This window comes from Crinia signifera, chromosome 5 (genome assembly GCF_055691185.1).
Source record: "Crinia signifera chromosome 5, ASM5569118v1, whole genome shotgun sequence".
In the NCBI taxonomy this organism is placed as follows: Eukaryota; Metazoa; Chordata; class Amphibia; order Anura; family Myobatrachidae; genus Crinia; species Crinia signifera.
Window position 1 is genome coordinate 2,673,888 of NC_139221.1, and position 25,911 is coordinate 2,699,798.

The 25,911-nt window shown below is 53.5% G+C and overlaps 1 protein-coding gene across 10 annotated transcripts in view; it reads right to left on the reverse strand.

Moving 5' to 3' along the window:
• LOC146079846 (uncharacterized) overlaps positions 1-8,716 on the reverse strand; it is a 214,461-nt gene extending 205,745 nt beyond the window's left edge. For all 10 annotated transcript variants that reach the window (XM_083186495.1, XM_083186496.1, XM_083186491.1 and 7 more), the window contains exon 1: positions 8,576-8,716. In XM_083186495.1, coding sequence (XP_083042621.1) covers positions 8,576-8,593 — 18 coding nt within the window. In that variant the 5' untranslated portion in view covers positions 8,594-8,716. The remainder of the gene's footprint in view (positions 1-8,575) is intronic.
• Positions 8,717-25,911: the final 17,195 nt, after the last annotated feature.

The following is a 25,911-nucleotide window of genomic DNA, read 5'->3' on the forward strand; positions in this document are numbered from 1 at the left end:
ATACAGTAAGGTCTAGCACCCTAGCAGAGGACAGTACCCGATATATAATATACAGTAAGGTCTAGCACCCTAGCAGAAGACAGTACCCGGTATATATTGTACAGTAAGGTCTAGCACCCTAGCAGAGGACAGTACCCGGTATATATTGTACAGTAAGGTCTAGCACCCTAGTAGAGGACAGTACCCGGTATATAATATACAGTAAGGTCTAGCACCCTAGTAGAGGACAGTACCGGTATATAATATACAGTAAGGTCTAGCACCCAAGTAGAGGACAGTACCTGGTATATAATATACAGTAAGGTCTAGCACCCTAGCAGAGGACAGTACCCGGTATATAATATACAGTACGGTCTAGCACCCTAGTAAAAGACAGTACCCGGTATATAATATACAGTACGGTCTAGCACCCTAGTAGAAGACAGTACCCGGTATATAATATACAGTAAGGTCTAGCACCCTAGTACAGGACAGTACCCGGTATATAATATACAGTAAGGTCTAGCACCCTAGTACAGGACAGTACCCGATATATAATATACAGTAAGGTCTAGCACCCTAGCAGAGGACAGTACCCGGTATATAATATACAGTAAGGTCTAGCACCCTAGCAGAGGACAGTACCCGGTATATAATATACAGTAAGGTCTAGCACCCTAGCAGAGGACAGTACCCGGTATATAATATACAGTAAGGTCTAGCACCCTAGTAGAGGACAGTACCCGGTATATAATATACAGTAAGGTCTAGCACCCTAGCAGAGGACAGTACCCGGTATATAATATACAGTAAGGTCTAGCACCCTGGCAGAGGACAGTACCCGGTATATAATATACAGTAAGGTCTAGCACCCTAGCAGAGGACAGTACCCGATATATAATATACAGTAAGGTCTAGCACCCTAGCAGAGGACAGTACCCGATATATAATATACAGTAAGGTCTAGCACCCTAGCAGAGGACAGTACCCGGTATATAATATACAGTAAGGTCTAGCACCCTAGCAGAGGACAGTACCCGGTATATAACATACAGTAAGGTCTAGCACCCTAGCAGAGGACAGTACCCGGTATATAATATACAGTAAGGTCTAGCACTCTAGTAGAGGACAGTACCCGGTATATATTGTACAGTAAGGTCTGGCACCCTAGCAGAGGACAGTACCCGGTATATAATATACAGTAAGGTCTAGCACCCTAGCAGAGGACAGTACCCGGTATATAATATACAGTAAGTTCTAGCAACCTAGCAGAGGACAGTACCCGGTATAAAATATACTGTAAGGTCTAGCACCCTAGCAGAGGACAGTACCCGGTATATAATACACAGTAAGGTCTAGCACACTAGCAGAGGACAGTACCCGGTATATAATATACAGTAAGGTCTAGCACCCTAGCAGAGGACAGTACCCGGTATATAATATACAGTAAGGTCTAGCACCCTAGCAGAGGACAGTACCCGGTATATAATATACAGTAAGGTCTAGCACCATAGCAGAGGACAGTACCCGGTATATAATATACAGTAAGGTCTAGCACCCTAGCAGAGGACAGTACCCGGTATATAATATACAGTAAGGTCTAGCACCCTGGCAGAGGACAGTACCCGGTATATAATATACAGTAAGGTCTAGCACCCTAGCAGAGGACAGTACCCGGTATATAATATACAGTAAGGTCTAGCACCATAGCAGAGGACAGTACCCGGTATATAATATACAGTAAGGTCTAGCACCCTAGCAGAGGACAGTACCCAGTATATAATATACAGTAAGGTCTAGCACCCTAGCAGAGGAAAGTACCCGGTATAAAATATACTGTAAGGTCTAGCACCCTAGCAGAGGACAGTACCCGGTATATAATACACAGTAAGGTCTAGCACACTAGCAGAGGACAGTACCCGGTATATAATATACAGTAAGGTCTAGCACCCTAGCAGAGCACAGTACCCGGTATATAATATACAGTAAGGTCTAGCACCGTAGCAGAGGACAGTACCCGGTATATAATACACAGTAAGGTCTAGCACCCTAGCAGAGGACAGTACCCGGTATATAATATACAGTAAGGTCTAGCACCCTAGCAGAGGACAGTACCCGGTATATAATATACAGTAAGGTCTAGCACCCTAGCAGAGGACAGTACCCGGTATATAATATACAGTAAGGTCTAGCACCCTAGCAGAGGACAGTACCCGGTATATAATACACAGTAAGGTCTAGCACACTAGTAGAGGACAGTACCCGGTATATAATATACAGTAAGGTCTAGCACCCTAGTAGAGGACAGTACCCGGTATATTATATACAGTAGGGTCTAGCACACTAGTAGAGGACAGTACCCGGTATATAATATACAGTAAGGTCTAGCACCCTAGCAGAGGACAGTACCGGTATATAATATACAGTAAGGTCTAGCACCCTAGCAGAGGACAGTACCCGGTATATAATATACAGTAAGGTCTAGCACCCTAGCAGAGGAGAGTACCCGGTATATAATATACAGTAAGGTCTAGCAACCTAGCAGAGGACAGTACCCGTTATATAATATACAGTAAGTTCTAGCAACCTAGCAGAGGACAGTACCCGTTATATAATATACAGTAAGTTCTAGCACCCTAGCAGAGGACAGTACCCGGTATATAATATACAGTAAGGTCTAGCACCCTAGCAGAGGACAGTACCCGGTATATAATATACAGTAAGGTCTAGCACCCTAGCAGAGGACAGTACCCGGTATATAATATACAGTAAGGTCTAGCACCCTAGCAGAGGACAGTACCCGGTATATAATATACAGTAAGGTCTAGCACCCTAGTAGAGGACAGTAACTGGAATATAATATACAGTAAGGTGTAGCAGGGGGCACTGTATGTAGTGTGTCACATGATGTAGTACATGGAAGCAGGGGGCACTGTATGTAGTATGTCACCAGCACACAGTACATGGAAGCAGGGAGCACTGTATGTAGTATGTCACCAGCACACAGTACATGGAAGCAGGGGGAACTGTACGTATTATGTCACATGATGTAGTACATGGAAGCAGGGGGCACTGTATGTAGTATGTCACCAGCACACAGTACATGGAAGCAGTGGGCACTGTATGTAGTGTGTCACATGATGTAGTACATGGAAGCAGGGGGCACTGTATGTAGTATGTCACCAGCACACAGTACATGGAAGCAGGGGGAACTGTACGTAGTATGTCACATGATGTAGTACATGGAAGCAGGGGGCACTGTATGTAGTATGTCACCAGCACACAGTACATGGAAGCAGGGAGCACTGTATGTAGTATGTCACCAGTACATGGAAGCAGTGGGCACTGTATGTAGTGTGTCACCAGCACACAGTACATGGAAGCAGGGAGCACTGTATGTAGTATGTCACCAGCACACAGTACATGGAAGCAGGGGGAACTGTACGTAGTATGTCACATGATGTAGTACATGGAAGCAGGGGGCACTGTATGTAGTATGTCACCAGCACACAGTACATGGAAGCAGGGGGCATTGTATGTAGTATGTCACCAGCACACAGTACATGGAAGCAGGGAGCACTGTATGTAGTATGTCACCAGCACACAGTACATGGAAGCAGGGGGAACTGTACGTAGTATGTCACATGATGTAGTACATGGAAGCAGGGGGCACTGTATGTAGTATGTCACCAGCACACAGTACATGGAAGCAGGGGGCATTGTATGTAGTATGTCACCATCATACAGTACATGGAAGCAGGGGGCACTGTATGTAGTATGTCACCAGCATACAGTACATGGAAGCAGGGGGCACTGTATGTAGTGTGTCACATGATGTAATACATGGAAGCAGGGGGCACTGTATGTAGTGTGTCATATGATGTAGTACATGGAAGCAGGGGGCACTGTATGTAGTATGTCACATGATGTAGAACATGGAAGCAGGGGGCACTGTATGTAGTGTGTCACATGATGTAGTACATGGAAGCAGGGGGAACTGTATGTAGTGTGTCACATGATGTAGTACATGGAAGCATGGGGCACTGTATGTAGTGTGTCACATGATGTAGTACATGGAAGCAGGGGGCACTGTATGTAGTATGTCACATGATGTAGTACATGGAAGCAGGGGGCACTGTATGCAGTATGTCACATGATGTAGTACATGGAAGCAGGGGGCACTGTATGTAGTATGTCACATGATGTAGTACATGGAAGCAGGGGGCACTGTATGCAGTGTGTATGTCACCAGCACACAATACATGGAAGCATGGGGCACTGTATGTAGTATGTCACATGATGTAGTACATGGAAGCAGGGGACACTGTATGTAGTATGTCACATGATGTAGTACATGGAAGCAGGGGGCAATGTATGTAGTGTGTCACATGATGTAGTACATGGAAGCAGGGGACACTTTATGTAGTGTGTCCCATGATGTAGTACATGGAAGCAGGGGGCACTGTATGTAGTATGTCACATGATGTAGTACATGGAAGCAGGGGGCACTGTATGTAGTGTGTCACATGATGTAGTACATGGAAGCAGGGGGCATTGTATGTAGTATGTCACTAGCACACATTACATGGAAGCAGGGGGCACTGTATGTAGTGTGTCACATGATGTAGTACATGGAAGCAGGGGCACTGTATGTAGTATGTCACTAGCACACAGTACATGGAAGCAGGGGGCACTGTATGTAGTGTGTCACATGATGTAGTACATGGAAGCAGGGGGCACTGTATGTAGTGTGTCACATGCTGGAGTACATGGAAGCAGGGGGCACTGTATGTAGTATGTCACATGATGTAGTTCATGGAAGCAGGGGGCACTGTATGTAGTATGTCAAATGATGTAGTACATGGAAGCAGGGATCACTGTATGTAGTATGTCACATGATGTAGTACATGGAAGCAGGGGGCACTGTATGCAGTGTGTATGTCACCAGCACACAATACATGGAAGCATGGGGCACTGTATGTAGTATGTCACATGATGTAGTACATGGAAGCAGGGGGCACTGTATGTAGTATGTCACATGATGTAGTACATGGAAGCAGGGGGCACTGTATGTAGTGTGTATGTCACCAGCACACAATACATGGAAGCATGGGGCACTGTATGTAGTATGTCACATGATGTAGTACATGGAAGCAGGGGGCACTGTATGCAGTGTGTATGTCACCAGCACACAATACATGGAAGCATGGGGCACTGTATGTAGTATGTCACATGATGTAGTACATGGAAGCAGGGGGCACTGTATGTAGTATGTCACATGATGTAGTTCATGGAAGCAGGGGGCACTGTATGTAGTATGTCACATGATGTAGTACATGGAAGCAGGGGGCACTGTATGCAGTGTTTATGTCACCAGCACACAATACATGGAAGCATGGGGCACTGTATGTAGTATGTCAAATGATGTAGTACATGGAAGCAGGGGGCACTGTATGTAGTATGTCACATGATGTAGTACATGGAAGCAGGGGGCACTGTATGCAGTGTGTATGTCACCAGCACACAATACATGGAAGCATGGGGCACTGTATGTAGTATGTCACATGATGTAGTACATGGAAGCAGGGGGCACTGTATGTAGTATGTCACATGATGTAGTACATGGAAGCAGGGGGCACTGTATGTAGTGTGTCACATGATGTAGTACATGGAAGCAGGGGGCACTGTATGTAGTATGTCACATGATGTAGTACATGGAAGCAGGGGGCACTGTATGTAGTATGTCACATGATGTAGTACATGGAAGCAGGGGGCACTGTATGCAGTGTGTATGTCACCAGCACACAATACATGGAAGCATGGGGCACTGTATGTAGTATGTCACATGATGTAGTACATGGAAGCAGGGGACACTGTATGTAGTATGTCACATGATGTAGTACATGGAAGCAGGGGGCAATGTATGTAGTGTGTCACATGATGTAGTTCATGGAAGCAGGGGACACTTTATGTAGTGTGTCCCATGATGTAGTACATGGAAGCAGGGGGCACTGTATGTAGTATGTCACATGATGTAGTACATGGAAGCAGGGGGCACTGTATGTAGTGTGTCACATGATGTAGTACATGGAAGCAGGGGGCATTGTATGTAGTATGTCACTAGCACACATTACATGGAAGCAGGGGGCACTGTATGTAGTGTGTCACATGATGTAGTACATGGAAGCAGGGGCACTGTATGTAGTATGTCACTAGCACACAGTACATGGAAGCAGGGGGCACTGTATGTAGTGTGTCACATGATGTAGTACATGGAAGCAGGGGGCACTGTATGTAGTGTGTCACATGCTGGAGTACATGGAAGCAGGGGGCACTGTATGTAGTATGTCACATGATGTAGTTCATGGAAGCAGGGGGCACTGTATGTAGTATGTCAAATGATGTAGTACATGGAAGCAGGGATCACTGTATGTAGTATGTCACATGATGTAGTACATGGAAGCAGGGGGCACTGTATGCAGTGTGTATGTCACCAGCACACAATACATGGAAGCATGGGGCACTGTATGTAGTATGTCACATGATGTAGTACATGGAAGCAGGGGGCACTGTATGTAGTATGTCACATGATGTAGTACATGGAAGCAGGGGGCACTGTATGTAGTGTGTATGTCACCAGCACACAATACATGGAAGCATGGGGCACTGTATGTAGTATGTCACATGATGTAGTACATGGAAGCAGGGGGCACTGTATGCAGTGTGCATGTCACCAGCACACAATACATGGAAGCATGGGGCACTGTATGTAGTATGTCACATGATGTAGTACATGGAAGCAGGGGGCACTGTATGTAGTATGTCACATGATGTAGTTCATGGAAGCAGGGGGCACTGTATGTAGTATGTCACATGATGTAGTACATGGAAGCAGGGGGCACTGTATGCAGTGTTTATGTCACCAGCACACAATACATGGAAGCATGGGGCACTGTATGTAGTATGTCAAATGATGTAGTACATGGAAGCAGGGGGCACTGTATGTAGTATGTCACATGATGTAGTACATGGAAGCAGGGGGCACTGTATGCAGTGTGTATGTCACCAGCACACAATACATGGAAGCATGGGGCACTGTATGTAGTATGTCACATGATGTAGTACATGGAAGCAGGGGGCACTGTATGCAGTGTGTATGTCACCAGCACACAATACATGGAAGCATGGGGCACTGTATGTAGTATGTCACATGATGTAGTACATGGAAGCAGGGGGCACTGTATGTAGTATGTCACATGATGTAGTTCATGGAAGCAGGGGGCACTGTATGTAGTATGTCACATGATGTAGTACATGGAAGCAGGGGGCACTGTATGTAGTATGTCACATGATGTAGTACATGGAAGCAGGGGGCACTGTATGCAGTGTGTATGTCACCAGCACACAATACATGGAAGCATGGGGCACTGTATGTAGTATGTCACATGATGTAGTACATGGAAGCAGGGGGCACTGTATGCAGTGTGTATGTCACCAGCACACAATACATGGAAGCATGGGGCACTGTATGTAGTATGTCACATGATGTAGTACATGGAAGCAGGGGGCACTGTATGTAGTATGTCACATGATGTAGTACATGGAAGCAGGGGGCACTGTATGTAGTGTGTCACATGATGTAGTACATGGAAGCAGGGGGCACTGTATGTAGTATGTCACATGATGTAGTACATGGAAGCAGGGGGCACTGTATGTAGTATGTCACATGATGTAGTTCATGGAAGCAGGGGGCACTGTATGTAGTATGTCACATGATGTAGTACATGGAAGCAGGGGGCACTGTATGTAGTATGTCACATGATGTAGTTCATGGAAGCAGGGGGCACTGTATGTTGTATGTCACATGATGTAGTACATGGAAGCAGGGGGCACTGTATGTAGTATGTCACATGATGTAGTACATGGAAGCAGGGGGCACTGTATGCAGTGTGTATGTCACCAGCACACAATACATGGAAGCATGGGGCACTGTATGTAGTATGTCACATGATGTAGTACATGGAAGCAGGGGGCACTGTATGCAGTGTGTATGTCACCAGCACACAATACATGGAAGCATGGGGCACTGTATGTAGTATGTCACATGATGTAGTACATGGAAGCAGGGGGCACTGTATGTAGTATGTCACATGATGTAGTACATGGAAGCAGGGGGCACTGTATGTAGTGTGTCACATGATGTAGTACATGGAAGCAGGGGGCACTGTATGTAGTATGTCACATGATGTAGTACATGGAAGCAGGGGGCACTGTATGTAGTGTGTCACATGATGTAGTACATGGAAGCAGGGGGCACTGTATGTAGTATGTCACATGATGTAGTACATGGAAGCAGGGGGCACTGTATGTAGTATGTCACATGATGTAGTACATGGAAGCAGGGGGCACTGTATGTAGTATGTCACATGATGTAGTACATGGAAGCAGGGGGCACTGTATGCAGTGTGTATGTCACCAGCACACAGTGCATATTACATGTCAGCAGTGTGAGCATGTTCCAGGCGGGGCACACACCCATATGACCAGAAATGAGGAGGTTACACACTTGCCCCCCTCCCTCTCCCAACCCTCTCACCTTCCCCCCGGCAGCCATCCTGCCCCCTGCAGGCTCCAGTCAGCCCCCCAGCTGGAAGGAATCCCGACACAGCCGGCAGCCGCGCTGCATGCTGGGAGTCGTAGTCCTCTGTCCATCGGCCGCGCTTTGCTTCCTGTCCCAGCTCCTGTCCGGGAACTACACTTCCCAGCAGCACCCGCGGCATAGGAACAGACTGATTCCCGTGTCCTGCTCCTGCGTCTAATGAGAAGGGGGCGGGGCTTCCTTCTCTGCACAGAAATATAGATCTGCAGCTGTATCGGTAACCCCTGGGCCAGGGAGCTCACACTCTAATGCTGTACCGACAGATCCTGGGCCCGGGAGCTCACACTCTAATGCTGTACCGACAGACCCTGGGCCCGGGAGCTCACACTCTAATGCTGTACCGACAGACCCTGGGCCAGGGAGCTCACAATCTAATGCTGTACCGACAGACCCTGGGCCAGGGAGCTCACACTCTAATGCTGTACCGACAGATCCTGGGCCAGGGAGCTCACACTCTAATGCTGTACCGACAGACCCTGGGCCAGGGAGCTCACACTCTGATTCTGTACCGACAGACCCTGGGCCAGGGAGCTCACACTCTAATGCTGTACCGACAGATCCTGGGCCAGGGAGCTCACACTCTAATGCTGTACCGGTAACCCCTGGGCCAGGGAGCTCACACTCTGATTCTGTACCGACAGACCGTGGGCCAGGGAGCTCACACTCTAATGCTGTACTGACAGACCCTGGGCCAGGGAGCTCACACTCTAATGCTGTACCGACAGACCCTGGGCCAGGGAGCTCACACTCTAATGCTGTGCCGACAGACCCTGGGCCAGGGAGCTCACACTCTAATGCTGTACCGACAGATCCTGGGCCAGGGAGCTCACACTCTAATGCTTTACCGACAGACCCTGGGCCAGGGAGCTCACACTCTAATAGTGTACCGACAGACCCTGGGCCAGGGAGCTCACACTCTAATGCTGTACTGACAGACCCTGGGCCAGGGAGCTCACACTCTAATGCTGTACTGACAGACCCTGGGCCAGGGAGCTCACACTCTAATGCTGTACCGGTAACCCCTGGGCCAGGGAGCTCACACTCTGATTCTGTACCGACAGACCCTGGGCCAGGGAGCTCACACTCTAATGCTGTACCGACAGACCCTGGGCCAGGGAGCTCACACTCTAATGCTGTACCGACAGATCCTGGGCCAGGGAGCTCACACTCTAATGCTGTACCGACAGACCCTGGGCCAGGGAGCTCACACTCTAATGCTGTACCGACAGATCCTGGGCCAGGGAGCTCACACTCTAATGCTGTACCGACAGACCCTGGGCCAGGGAGCTCACACTCTAATGCTGTACCGACAGACCCTGGGCCAGGGAGCTCACACTCTAATGCTGTACCGACAGATCCTGGGCCAGGGAGCTCACACTCTAATGCTGTACCGACAGATCCTGGGCCAGGGAGCTCACACTCTAATGCTGTACTGACAGACCCTGGGCCAGGGAGCTCACAATCTAATGCTGTACCGACAGACCCTGGGCCAGGGAGCTCACACTCTAATGCTGTACCGGTAACCCCTGGGCCAGGGAGCTCACACTCTAATGCTGTACCGACAGACCCTGGGCCAGGGAGCTCACACTCTAATGCTGTACTGACAGACCCTGGGCCAGGGAGCTCACACTCTAATGCTGTACCGACAGACCCTGGGCCAGGGAGCTCACACTCTAATGCTGTACCGACAGACCCTGGGCCAGGGAGCTCACACTCTAATGCTGTACCGACAGATCCTGGGCCAGGGAGCTCACACTCTAATGCTGTACCGACAGACCCTGGGCCAGGGAGCTCACACTCTAATGCTGTACTGACAGACCCTGGGCCAGGGAGCTCACACTCTAATGCTGTACCGGTAACCCCTGGGCCAGGGAGCTCACACTCTAATGCTGTACCGACAGATCCTGGGCCCGGGAGCTCACACTCTAATGCTGTACCGGTAACCCCTGGGCCAGGGAGCTCACACTCTAATGCTGTACCGACAGACCCTGGGCCAGGGAGCTCACACTCTGATGCTGTACCGACAGATCCTGGGCCAGGGAGCTCACACTCTAATGCTGTACCGGTAACCCCTGGGCCAGGGAGCTCACACTCTAATGCTGTACCGACAGACCCTGGGCCAGGGAGCTCACACTCTAATGCTGTACCGACAGACCCTGGGCCAGGGAGCTCACACTCTAATGCTGTACTGACAGACCCTGGGCCAGGGAGCTCACACTCTAATGCTGTACCGACAGACCCTGGGCCAGGGAGCTCACACTCTAATGCTGTACCGACAGATCCTGGGCCAGGGAGCTCACACTCTAATGCTGTACCGACAGACCCTGGGCCAGGGAGCTCACACTCTAATGCTGTACCGACAGACCCTGGGCCAGGGAGCTCACACTCTAATGCTGTACCGACAGATCCTGGGCCAGGGAGCTCACACTCTAATGCTGTACTGACAGACCCTGGGCCAGGGAGCTCACACTCTAATGCTGTACCGACAGATCCTGGGCCAGGGAGCTCACACTCTAATGCTTTACCGACAGACCCTGGGCCAGGGAGCTCACACTCTAATGCTTTACCGACAGACCCTGGGCCAGGGAGCTCACACTCTAATGCTGTACCGACAGACCCTGGGCCAGGGAGCTCACACTCTAATGCTGTACCGACAGACCCTGGGCTAGGGAGCTCACACTCTAATGCTGTACCGACAGACCCTGGGCCAGGGAGCTCACACTCTAATGCTGTACCGACAGACCCTGGGCCAGGGAGCTCACACTCTAATGCTGTACCGACAGACCCTGGGCCAGGGAGCTCACACTCTAATGCTGTACTGACAGACCCTGGGCCAGGGAGCTCACACTCTAATGCTGTACCGACAGACCCTGGGCCAGGGAGCTCACACTCTAATAGTGTACCGACAGACCCTGGGCCAGGGAGCTCACACTCTAATGCTGTACCGACAGACTCTGGGCCAGGGAGCTCACACTCTAATGCTGTACCGACAGACCCTGGGCCAGGGAGCTCACACTCTAATGCTGTACCGGCAGACCCTGGGCCAGGGAGCTCACACTCTAATGCTGTACCGACAGACCCTGGGCCAGGGAGCTCACACTCTAATGCTGTACCGACAGACCCTGGGCCAGGGAGCTCACACTCTAATGCTGTACCGACAGACCCTGGGCCAGGGAGCTCACACTCTAATGCTGTACCGACAGACCCTGGGCTAGGGAGCTCACACTCTAATGCTGTACCGACAGACCCTGGGCCAGGGAGCTCACACTCTAATGCTGTACCGACAGATCCTGGGCCAGGGAGCTCACACTCTGATGCTGTACCGACAGACCCTGGGCTAGGGAGCTCACACTCTAATGCTGTACCGACAGACCCTGGGCCAGGGAGCTCACACTCTAATGCTGTACCGACAGACCCTGGGCCAGGGAGCTCACACTCTGATGCTGTACCGACAGATCCTGGGCCAGGGAGCTCACACTCTAATGCTGTACTGACAGACCCTGGGCCAGGGAGCTCACACTCTAATGCTGTACCGACAGATCCTGGGCCAGGGAGCTCACACTCTAATGCTTTACCGACAGACCCTGGGCCAGGGAGCTCACACTCTAATGCTGTACCGACAGACCCTGGGCCAGGGAGCTCACACTCTAATAGTGTACCGACAGACCCTGGGCCAGGGAGCTCACACTCTGATGCTGTACCGGCAGACCCTGGGCCAGGGAGCTCACACTCTAATGCTTTACCGACAGACCCTGGGCCAGGGAGCTCACACTCTAATGCTGTACCGACAGATCCTGGGCCAGGGAGCTCACACTCTAATGCTGCACCGACAGATCCTGGGCCAGGGAGCTCACACTCTAATGCTGTACCGACAGATCCTGGGCCAGGGAGCTCACACTCTAATGCTGTACCGACAGATCCTGGGCCAGGGAGCTCACACTCTAATGCTGTACCGACAGACCCTGGGCTAGGGAGCTCACACTCTAATGCTGTACCGACAGACCCTGGGCCAGGGAGCTCACACTCTAATGCTGTACCGACAGACCCTGGGCCAGGGAGCTCACACTCTAATGCTGTACCGACAGACCCTGGGCCAGGGAGCTCACACTCTAATGCTGTACTGACAGACCCTGGGCCAGGGAGCTCACACTCTAATGCTGTACCGACAGACCCTGGGCCAGGGAGCTCACACTCTAATAGTGTACCGACAGACCCTGGGCCAGGGAGCTCACACTCTAATGCTGTACCGACAGACTCTGGGCCAGGGAGCTCACACTCTAATGCTGTACCGACAGACCCTGGGCCAGGGAGCTCACACTCTAATGCTGTACCGGCAGACCCTGGGCCAGGGAGCTCACACTCTAATGCTGTACCGACAGACCCTGGGCCAGGGAGCTCACACTCTAATGCTGTACCGACAGACCCTGGGCCAGGGAGCTCACACTCTAATGCTGTACCGACAGACCCTGGGCCAGGGAGCTCACACTCTAATGCTGTACCGACAGACCCTGGGCTAGGGAGCTCACACTCTAATGCTGTACCGACAGACCCTGGGCCAGGGAGCTCACACTCTAATGCTGTACCGACAGATCCTGGGCCAGGGAGCTCACACTCTGATGCTGTACCGACAGACCCTGGGCTAGGGAGCTCACACTCTAATGCTGTACCGACAGACCCTGGGCCAGGGAGCTCACACTCTAATGCTGTACCGACAGACCCTGGGCCAGGGAGCTCACACTCTGATGCTGTACCGACAGATCCTGGGCCAGGGAGCTCACACTCTAATGCTGTACTGACAGACCCTGGGCCAGGGAGCTCACACTCTAATGCTGTACCGACAGATCCTGGGCCAGGGAGCTCACACTCTAATGCTTTACCGACAGACCCTGGGCCAGGGAGCTCACACTCTAATGCTGTACCGACAGACCCTGGGCCAGGGAGCTCACACTCTAATAGTGTACCGACAGACCCTGGGCCAGGGAGCTCACACTCTGATGCTGTACCGGCAGACCCTGGGCCAGGGAGCTCACACTCTAATGCTTTACCGACAGACCCTGGGCCAGGGAGCTCACACTCTAATGCTGTACCGACAGACCCTGGGCCAGGGAGCTCACACTCTGATGCTGTACCGACAGATCCTGGGCCAGGGAGCTCACACTCTAATGCTGTACCGACAGATCCTGGGCCAGGGAGCTCACACTCTAATGCTGTACCGACAGACCCTGGGCCAGGGAGCTCACACTCTAATGCTGTACCGACAGACCCTGGGCCAGGGAGCTCACACTCTAATGCTTTACCGACAGACCCTGGGCCAGGGAGCTCACACTCTAATGCTGTACCGACAGACCCTGGGCCAGGGAGCTCACACTCTAATGCTGTACCGACAGATCCTGGGCCAGGGAGCTCACACTCTAATGCTGTACCGACAGACCCTGGGCTAGGGAGCTCACACTCTAATGCTGCACCGACAGATCCTGGGCCAGGGAGCTCACACTCTAATGCTGTACCGACAGATCCTGGGCCAGGGAGCTCACACTCTAATGCTGTACCGACAGATCCTGGGCCAGGGAGCTCACACTCTAATGCCGTACTGACAGATCCTGGGCCAGGGAGCTCACACTCTAATGCTGTACCGACAGACCCTGGGCCAGGGAGCTCACACTCTAATGCTGTACTGACAGATCCTGGGCCAGGGAGCTCACACTCTAATACTGTACCGACAGACCCTGGGCCAGGGAGCTCACACTCTAATGCTGTACTGACAGATCCTGGGCCAGGGAGCTCACACTCTAATGCTGTACCGACAGACCCTGGGCCAGGGAGCTCACACTCTAATGCTGTACCGACAGACCCTGGGCCAGGGAGCTCACACTCTAATGCTGTACCGACAGACCCTGGGCCAGGGAGCTCACACTCTAATGCTGTACCGACAGACCCTGGGCCAGGGAGCTCACACTCTAATGCTGTACCGACAGATCCTGGGCCAGGGAGCTCACACTCTAATGCTGTACCGACAGACCCTGGGCCAGGGAGCTCACACTCTAATGCTGTACCGACAGACCCTGGGCCAGGGAGCTCACACTCTAATGCTGTACCGACAGACCCTGGGCCAGGGAGCTCACACTCTAATGCTGTGCTGTTCCTGTGCACTATGGAACGCCAGATCCATCTGCAACAAACTCCCTGCCATCCATGACCTATTCATCTCTAGAGCATTCCACCTCCTTGCTATCACCGAGACCTGGCTCTCCACCTCTGATTCTGTCTCTCCGGCTGCTCTCTCCCACGGTGGCCTCTCTTTCTCTCACACTCCCAGGCCGGATGGTCGCCAAGGTGGCGGTGTGGGATTTCTCCTCTCAGCCTCATGCACCCACAGTGTCATTCACCCTGAACCCTCTCTCCTTTTCTCCTCCTTTGAGTCTCACTCTATCCGTCTATACTACCCCTACCACCTCCGTGTTGCTGCAATCTACCGCCCCCCTGGCCCTATCTCCCAATTTCTTGACAACTTCGCCGCCTGGCTCCCACACTTCCTCTCCTCTGACCTGCCATCTGTCATTCTTGGTGACTTTAACATCCCCTTGGATAAACCCGCTGATCCTGGCACCTCCAAACTCCTCTCTCTCTGCTCCTCTCTTGGCCTATCTCAGTGGACTACCTCTCCCACCCACATCCAAGGACACTCCCTCGATCTCGTCTTCTCTCGCTCTTGTTCCCTTACTGACTACACTATCTCGGCTTTTCCTCTTTCTGACCATCACCTCATCTCCTTCTCCCTCACTGCTTCCCCCTCTCCCACTCCCCCTCCCAAGCGCATTGTCTCACGGCATAACGTCAACACACTTGATCTTGCTGCCTTCTCTAACACGCTGTGTCCTCTTCTCGCCCCAATCACCACCATGTCCTGCCCGAACCTCGCCGCCTCCTTCTATAATGACACCCTATCTTCGACATTGGACTCTGCCTGCCCTCCATCCTCTATCCCCATTCGATGCTCCAACCCCCAACCGTGGCACTCGCCTATCACCCGATTCCTTAAAAAGTGCTCTCGCACTGCTGAGCGCTTCTGGAAGAAATCACGCTCCCTCGCGGATTATCTCCATTTCAAATTCATTCTTTCCTCCTTCAGCTCTGCCCTTGCTCTGGCCAAGGAATCCTACTTTAAGTCCCTCATCCTTTCCCAATCATCCAATCCCCGCAGGCTCTTCGCCACCTTCAACTCCTTGCTCTCCCCCCCTCCTCCAGCTCTTCCGTCCTCCATCGTAGCCGCTGATTTTGCTACCTACTTTTCAACCAAAATCTCCTCTCTCAGGACTGCCATCACTGCTGCCATGACCCCACCCTCTCCCTCCTCCCCTCCTACATCCCCACTCCCCTCCTTCCAACCCCTGTCCTCATTTTACCCCACCACTGCTGCTGAAGTCCACTCTATCCTTCAATCCGCTTCTCCCTCCACCTGCCCGCTTGATCCTATCCCCTCCAATATTATCCGTCGTCTCAGTCCGTCAGTCTGCTCTCACCTGGCTCACCTGTTTAATCTTTCCCTATCCTCTGGGATCTTCCCTTCCTCCTTCAAACACGCTCTTGTCTCCCCAATTCTCAAAAAAACAAATCTGGACCCCAACTCCCCATCCAACTACAGGCCCATCTCCCTCCTCCCTTTTGCCTCCAAACTCCTAGAACGTCTGACCTATAATCGTCTCCTAAACCACCTTACTGCTAACTCCATTCTCGACCCCCTCCAATCCGGGTTCCGCCCTTTACATTCCACTGAAACTGCCCTGACCAAAGTCACTAACGATCTAATATCGGCTAAATCCAAAGGCCTCTTCTCTATCCTCATCCAGCTTGATCTGTCAGCTGCCTTTGACACTGTTGACCACCCTCTCCTGCTCAACACACTCCGCTCCTTTGGCATCACTGGCACGGTATTCTCCTGGTTCACCTCATACCTCTCCGATCGCTCCTTCTCCGTCTCCACTCCGAGCTCCTCCTCTCCTACTACCCCGCAGCCAGTCGGTGTTCCCCAAGGGTCTGTCCTTGGCCCTCTCCTCTTCTCTCTCTACACCACCTCTCTGGGCACTCTCATCAGCTCCTATGGTTTTCATTACCACCTTTATGCTGATGATACCCTAATCTATCTCTCTTCCCCCGATCTATCCCCATCACTCCTGTCCAAGGTCTCTGAATGCCTCACAGCCATCTCAGCCTGGATGACCCAACGCTTCCTGAAGCTAAACATGGCTAAAACTGAACTTCTAATCTTCCATCCCCCGAACATCCCCTCTTCTCCCACTATCTCCATCAGTATTGGTGAAACCGAGATCACCTCCACCGACCAAACGCGCTGCCTTGGTGTCATCATTGACTCCTCCCTCTCTTTCACCCCCCACATTCGTGCTCTCTCACAGTCTTGCCGCTTTCACCTACGCAACATCTCACGCATCAGACCATTCCTCTCCACTGACGCGACCAAAATTCTCATTCACTCTCTTGTCATCTCCCGCCTTGACTACTGCAACATCCTTCTCTCCGGGCTACCTCTCACCCGCCTCGCACCTCTCCAATCCATTCTTAACGCTGCTGCTAGGCTCATCTTCCTCTCCCGCCGCTCTACCTCCGCCTCCCCCCTCTGTCTATCTCTTCACTGGCTCCCCATTCCTTTCCGAGTTCTCTTTAAACTCCTCACCACCACCTACAAGGCTCTCTCCTCCTCCACTGCTCCTTACCTCTCTTCACTGATCTCTATCCACACTCCCTCCCGTCCTCTTCGCTCCATCGCTGACCGCCGACTGACCTCTCACCTAATCACCTCCTCCCACTCCCGTGTCCAAGACTTCTCTCGCGCTGCCCCCCTGCACTGGAACAACCTCCCGCCACCCATCAGGCTTTCTGATTCCCTTACCTCCTTCAAGCGCTCCCTCAAAACCCACTTTTTTCGACTAGCCTATCCCTCCTCCTAACCTCTTTTGATCCTCTTATCCTGCCTCCGTTCCCCTCCGTTCCTACTTATCCTATTGTTTTTCGTTCGTCCACCCACCTATTTTTAGTATGTTAACTCTTATGAGTAGGGCCCTCCTTCCTCACGTACTCACCCTACCTCTTTACCTCACCTGTGCTCCTGTCCTGTTCTTCCCTTCCTCTACTTCATCTTTAGTCTCCTTGACAATTTTGACACCTACTTCTGAACTGATGCTGATTTTAGTTCTACCAGCTATACCCCCATTTATACTGTATTTTTCAACACACCCTGTACGTTACCTCGTCATTTTTTTTGTTTGCTATGTACGGCGCTGCGGACACTTTGCGGCGCCCTATAAATAAACGTACTACTACTACTACTACTACTGACAGACCCTGGGCCAGGGAGCTCACACTCTAATGCTGTACTGACAGACCCTGGGCCAGGGAGCTCACACTCTAATGCTGTACTGACAGATCCTGGGCCAGGGAGCTCACACTCTGATGCTGTACCGGTAACCCCTGGGCCAGGGAGCTCACACTCTAATGCTGTACCGACAGACCCTGGGCCAGGGAGCTCACACTCTAATGCTGTACTGACAGACCCTGGGCCAGGGAGCTCACACTCTAATGCTGTACTGACAGACCCTGGGCCAGGGAGCTCACACTCTAATGCTGTACCTACAGATCCTGGGCCAGGGAGCTCACACTCTAATGCTGTACCGACAGACCCTGGGCCAGGGAGATCACACTCTAATGCTGTACCGACAGATCCTGGGCCAGGGAGCTCACACTCTAATGCTGTACCGACAGACCCTGGGCCAGGGAGCTCACACTCTAATGCTGTACTGACAGACCCTGGGCCAGGGAGCTCACACTCTAATACTGTACCGACAGACCCTGGGCCAGGGAGCTCACACTCTAATAGTGTACCGACAGACCCTGGGCCAGGGAGCTCACACTCTAATGCTGTACTGACAGACCCTGGGCCAGGGAGCTCACACTCTAATGCTGTACCGACAGATCCTGGGCCAGGGAGCTCACACTCTAATGCTGTACCGACAGACCCTGGGCCAGGGAGCTCACACTCTAATGCTGTACCGACAGATCCTGGGCCAGGGAGCTCACACTCTAATGCTGTACCGACAGACCCTGGGCCAGGGAGCTCACACTCTAATGCTGTACCGACAGACCCTGGGCCAGGGAGATCACACTCTAATGCTGTACCGACAGATCCTGGGCCAGGGAGCTCACACTCTAATGCTGTACCGACAGACCCTGGGCCAGGGAGCTCACACTCTAATGCTGTACTGACAGACCCTGGGCCAGGGAGCTCACACTCTAATACTGTACCGACAGACCCTGGGCCAGGGAGCTCACACTCTAATAGTGTACCGACAGACCCTGGGCCAGGGAGCTCACACTCTAATGCTGTACTGACAGACCCTGGGCCAGGGAGCTCACACTCTAATGCTGTACCGACAGATCCTGGGCCAGGGAGCTCACACTCTAATGCTGTACCGACAGACCCTGGGCCAGGGAGCTCACACTCTAATGCTGTACCGACAGATCCTGGGCCAGGGAGCTCACACTCTAATGCTGTACCGACAGACCCTGGGCCAGGGAGCTCACACTCTAATGCTGTACCGACAGATCCTGGGCCAGGGAGCTCACACTCTAATGCTGTACCGACAGACCCTGGGCCAGGGAGCTCACACTCTAATGCTGTACCGACAGACCCTGGGCCAGGGAGCTCACACTCTAATGCTGTACTGACAGACCCTGGGCCAGGGAGCTCACACTCTAATGCTGTACCGGTAACCCCTGGGCCAGGGAGCTCACACTCTAATGCTGTACCGACAGATCCTGGGCCAGGGAGCTCACACTCTAATGCTGTACTGACAGACCCTGGGCCAGGGAGCTCACACTCTAATGCTGTACCGACAGATCCTGGGCCAGGGAGCTCACACTCTAATAGTGTACCGACAGACCCTGGGCCAGGGAGCTCACACTCTGATGCTGTACCGACAGACCCTGGGCCAGGGAGCTCACACTCTAATGCTGTACCGGTAACCCCTGGGCCAGGGAGCTCACACTCTAATGCTGTACCGACAGACCCTGGGCCAGGGAGCTCACACTCTAATGCTGTACCGACAGACCCTGGGCCAGGGAGCTCACACTCTAATGCTGTACCGACAGACCCTGGGCCAGGGAGCTCACACTCTAATGCTGTACCGACAGATCCTGGGCCAGGGAGCTCACACTCTAATGCTGTACTGACAGATCCTGGGCCAGGGAGCTCACACTCTGATGCTGTACCGACAGACCCTGGGCCAGGGAGCTCACACTCTAATGCTGTACCGACAGACCCTGGGCCAGGGAGCTCACACTCTAATGCTGTACCGACAGACCCTGGGCCAGGGAGCTCACACTCTAATGCTGTACCGACAGATCCTGGGCCAGGGAGCTCACACTCTAATGCTGTACCGACAGATCCTGGGCCAGGGAGCTCACACTCTAATGCTGTACTGACAGATCCTGGGCCAGGGAGCTCACAATCTAATGCTGTACCGACAGACCCTGGGCCAGGGAGCTCACACTCTAATGCTGTACCGACAGACCCTGGGCCAGGGAGCTCACACTCTAATGCTGTACCGACAGACCCTGGGCCAGGGAGCTCACACTCTAATGCTGTACCGACAGATCCTGGGCCAGGGAGCTCACACTCTAATGCTGTACCGACAGACCCTGGGCCAGGGAGCTCACACTCTAATGCTGTACCGACAGATCCTGGGCCAGGGAGCTCACACTCTAATGCTGTACCGACAGACCCTGGGCCAGGGAGCTCACACTCTAATGCTGTACTGACAGACCCTGGGCCAGGGAGCTCACACTCTAATGCTGTACCGACAGACCCTGGGCCAGGGAGCTCACACTCTAATGCTGTACTGACAGACCCTGGGCCAGGGAGCTCACACTCTAATGCTGTACCGACAGACCCTGGGCCAGGGAGCTCACACTCTAATGCTGTACCGACAGACCCTGGGCCAGGGAGCTCACACTCTAATGCTGTACCGACAGATCCTGGGCCAGGGAGCTCACACTCTAATGCTGTACCGACAGACCCTGGGCCAGGGAGCTCACACTCTAATGCTGTACTGACAGACCCTGGGCCAGGGAGCTCACACTCTAATGCTGTACTGACAGATCCTGGGCCAGGGAGCTCACACTCTAATGCTGTACCGACAGACCCTGGGCCAGGGAGCTCACACTCTAATGCTGTACCGACAGACCCTGGGCCAGTGAGCTCACAATCTAATGCTGTACCGACAGATCCTGGGCCAGGGAGCTCACACTCTAATGCTGTACTGACAGACCCTGGGCCAGGGAGCTCACACTCTAATGCTGTACCGACAGACCCTGGGCCAGGGAGCTCACACTCTAATGCTGTACCGACAGACCCTGGGCCAGGGAGCTCACACTCTAATGCTGTACCGACAGACCCTGGGCCAGGGAGCTCACACTCTGATGCTGTACCGACAGACCCTGGGCCAGGGAGCTCACACTTTAATGCTGTACCGACAGATCCTGGGCCAGGGAGCTCACACTCTAATGCTGTACCGACAGACCCTGGGCCAGGGAGCTCACACTCTAATGCTGTACCGACAGACCCTGGGCCAGGGAGCTCACACTCTAATGCTGTACTGACAGACCCTGGGCCAGGGAGCTCACACTCTAATGCTGTACCGACAGACCCTGGGCCAGGGAGCTCACACTCTAATGCTGTACTGACAGACCCTGGGCAAGGGAGCTCACACTCTAATGCTGTACCGACAGACCCTGGGCCAGGGAGCTCACAATCTAATGCTGTACCGACAGACCCTGGGCCAGGGAGCTCACACTCTAATGCTGTACTGACAGACCCTGGGCCAGGGAGCTCACAATCTAATGCTGTACCGACAGACCCTGGGCCAGGGAGCTCACACTCTAATGCTGTACTGACAGACCCTGGGCCAGGGAGCTCACACTCTAATGCTGTACCGACAGATCCTGGGCCAGGGAGCTCACACTCTAATGCTGTACCGACAGATCCTGGGCCAGGGAGCTCACACTCTAATGCTGTACCGACAGATCCTGGGCCAGGGAGCTCACACTCTAATGCTGTACTGACAGACCCTGGGCCAGGGAGCTCACAATCTAATGCTGTACTGACAGATCCTGGGCCAGGGAGCTCACACTCTAATACTGTACTGACAGACCCTGGGCCAGGGAGCTCACACTCTAATGCTGTACCGACAGACCCTGGGCCAGGGAGCTCACACTCTAATGCTGTACCGACAGACCCTGGGCCAGGGAGCTCACACTCTAATGCTGTACCGACAGATCCTGGGCCAGGGAGCTCACACTCTAATGCTGTACTGACAGACCCTGGGCCAGGGAGCTCACACTCTGATGCTGTACTGACAGACCCTGGGCCAGGGAGCTCACACTCTGATGCTGTACTGACAGACCCTGGGCCAGGGAGCTCACAATCTAATGCTGTACCGACAGACCCTGGGCTAGCGAGCTCACACTCTAATGCTGTACCGACAGACCCTGGGCCAGGGAGCTCACACTCTAATGCTGTACTGACAGACCCTGGGCCAGGGAGCTTACACTCTAATGCTGTACTGACAGACCCTGGGCCAGGGAGCTCACACTCTAATGCTGTACCGACAGACCCTGGGCCAGGGAGCTCACACTCTAATGCTGTACCGGTAACCCCTGGGCCAGGGAGCTCACAATCTAATGCTGTACCGACAGATCCTGGGCCAGGGAGCTCACACTCTAATGCTGTACCGACAGACCCTGGGCCAGGGAGCTCACACTCTAATGCTGTACCGACAGATCCTGGGCCAGGGAGCTCACACTCTAATGCTGTACGGGTAACCCCTGGGCCAGGGAGCTCACACTCTAATGCTGTACCGACAGATCCTGGGCCAGGGAGCTCACACTCTAATGCTGTACCGACAGATCCTGGGCCAGGGAGCTCACACTCTAATGCTGTACTGACAGACCCTGGGCCAGGGAGCTCACACTCTAATGCTGTACTGACAGACCCTGGGCCAGGGAGCTCACACTCTAATGCTGTACTGACAGATCCTGGGCCAGGGAGCTCACACTCTAATGCTGTACCGACAGACCCTGGGCCAGGGAGCTCACAATCTAATGCTGTACCGACAGACCCTGGGCCAGGGAGCTCACAATCTAATGCTGTACCGACAGACCCTGGGCCAGGGAGCTCACACTCTAATGCTTTACCGACAGACCCTGGGCCAGGGAGCTCACACTCTAATGCTGTACCGACAGACCCTGGGCCAGGGAGCTCACACTCTAATGCTGTACTGACAGACCCTGGGCCAGGGAGCTCACACTCTAATGCTGTACCGACAGATCCTGGGCCAGGGAGCTCACACTCTAATGCTGTACCGACAGATCCTGGGCCAGGGAGCTCACAATCTAATGCTGTACCGACAGACCCTGGGCCAGGGAGCTCACACTCTAATGCTGTACCGACAGATCCTGGGCCAGGGAGCTCACACTCTAATGCTGTACCGACAGACCCTGGGCCAGGGAGCTCACACTCTAATGCTGTACCGACAGACCCTGGGCCAGGGAGCTCACACTCTAATGCTTTACCGACAGACCCTGGGCCAGGGAGCTCACACTCTAATGCTTTACCGACAGACCCTGGGCCAGGGAGCTCACACTCTAATGCTGTACCGGTAACCCCTGGGCCAGGGAGCTCACACTCTAATGCTGTACCGACAGACCCTGGGCCAGGGAGCTCACACTCTAATGCTGTACCGACAGATCCTGGGCCAGGGAGCTCACACTCTAATGCTGTACCGGTAACCCCTGGGCCAGGGAGCTCACACTCTGATTCTGTACCGCTAACCCCTGGGCCAGGGAGCTCACACTCTAATGCTGTACTGACAGACCCTGGGCCAGGGAGCTCACACTCTAATGCTGTACCGACAGACCCTGGGCCAGGGAGCTCACACTCTAATGCTGTACCTACAGATCCTGGGCCAGGGAGCTCACACTCTGATGCTGTACCGACAGACCCTGGGCCAGGGAGCTCACACTCTAATGCTGTACTGACAGATCCTGGGCCAGGGAGCTCACACTCTAATGCTGCACGACAGACCCTGGGCCAGGGAGCTCACACTCTAATGCTGTACCGACAGACCCTGGGCCAGGGAGCTCACAATCTAATGCTGTACCGACAGACCCTGGGCCAGGGAGCTCACACTCTAATGCTGTACCGACAGATCCTGGGCCAGGGAGCTCACAATCTAATGCTGTACCGACAGACCCTGGGCCAGGGAGCTCACACTCTAATGCTGTACCGACAGACCCTGGGCCAGGGAGCTCACACTCTAATGCTGTACCGACAGACCCTGGGCCAGGGAGCTCACACTCTAATACTGTACCGACAGATCCTGGGCCAGGGAGCTCACACTCTAATGCTGTACCGACAGACCCTGGGCCAGGGAGCTCACACTCTAATGCTGTACCGGTAACCCCTGGGCCAGGGAGCTGACACTCTAATGCTGTACCGGTAACCCCTGGGCCAGGGAGCTCACACTCTAATGCTGTACTGACAGACCCTGGGCCAGGGAGCTCACACTCTGATGCTGTACCGACAGACCCTGGGCCAGGGAGCTCACACTCTAATGCTGTACCGGTAACCCCTGGGCCAGGGAGCTCACACTCTAATGCTGTACCGACAGACCCTGGGCCAGGGAGCTCACACTCTAATGCTGTACCGACAGACCCTGGGCCAGGGAGCTCACACTCTGATGCTGTACCGACAGATCCTGGGCCAGGGAGCTCACAATCTAATGCTGTACCGACAGACCCTGGGCCAGGGAGCTCACACTCTAATGCTGTACCGACAGACCCTGGGCCAGGGAGCTCACACTCTAATGCTGTACCGACAGATCCTGGGCCAGGGAGCTCACACTCTAATGCTGTACTGACAGATCCTGGGCCAGGGTGCTCACACTCTAATGCTGTACCGACAGACCCTGGGCCAGGGAGCTCACACTCTAATGCTGTACCGACAGACCCTGGGCCAGGGAGCTCACACTCTAATGCTGTACCGACAGACCCTGGGCCAGGGAGCTCACACTCTAATGCTGTACCGACAGATCCTGGGCCAGGGAGCTCACACTCTAATGCTGTACTGACAGATCCTGGGCCAGGGTGCTCACACTCTAATGCTGTACCGACAGATCCTGGGCCAGGGAGCTCACACTCTAATGCTGTACTGACAGATCCTGGGCCAGGGTGCTCACACTCTAATGCTGTACCGACAGATCCTGGGCCAGGGAGCTCACACTCTAATGCTGTACTGACAGACCCTGGGCCAGGGAGCTCACACTCTAATGCTGTACTGACAGACCCTGGGCCAGGGAGCTCACACTCTAATGCTGTACCGACAGATCCTGGGCCAGGGAGCTCACACTCTAATGCTGTACCGACAGACCCTGGGCCAGGGAGCTCACACTCTAATGCTGTACCGACAGACCCTGGGCCAGGGAGCTCACACTCTAATGCTGTACCGGTAACCCCTGGGCCAGGGAGCTCACACTCTAATGCTGTACCGGTAACCCCTGGGCCAGGGAGCTCACACTCTAATGCTGTACCGACAGACCCTGGGCCAGGGAGCTCACACTCTAATACTGTACCGACAGACCCTGGGCCAGGGAGCTCACACTCTTATGCTGTACTGACAGACCCTGGGCCAGGGAGCTCACACTCTGATGCTGTACCGACAGACCCTGGGCCAGGGAGCTCACACTCTAATGCCGTACTGACAGACCCTGGGCCAGGGAGATCACACTCTGATGCTGTACCGACAGACCCTGGGCCAGGGAGCTCACACTCTAATGCTGTACTGACAGACCCTGGGCCAGGGAGCTCACACTCTAATGCTGTACCGACAGACCCTGGGCCAGGGAGCTCACACTCTAATACTGTACTGACAGATCCTGGGCCAGGGAGCTCACACTCTAATGCCGTACGGACAGATCCTGGGCCAGGGAGCTCACACTCTAATGCTGTACCGACAGACCCTGGGCCAGGGAGCTCACACTCTAATGCTGTACCGACAGACCCTGGGCCAGGGAGCTCACACTCTAATGCTGTACTGACAGATCCTGGGCCAGGGAGCTCACACTCTAATGCTGTACCGACAGATCCTGGGCCAGGGAGCTCACACTCTAATGCTGTACCGGTAACCCCTGGGCCAGGGTGCTCACACT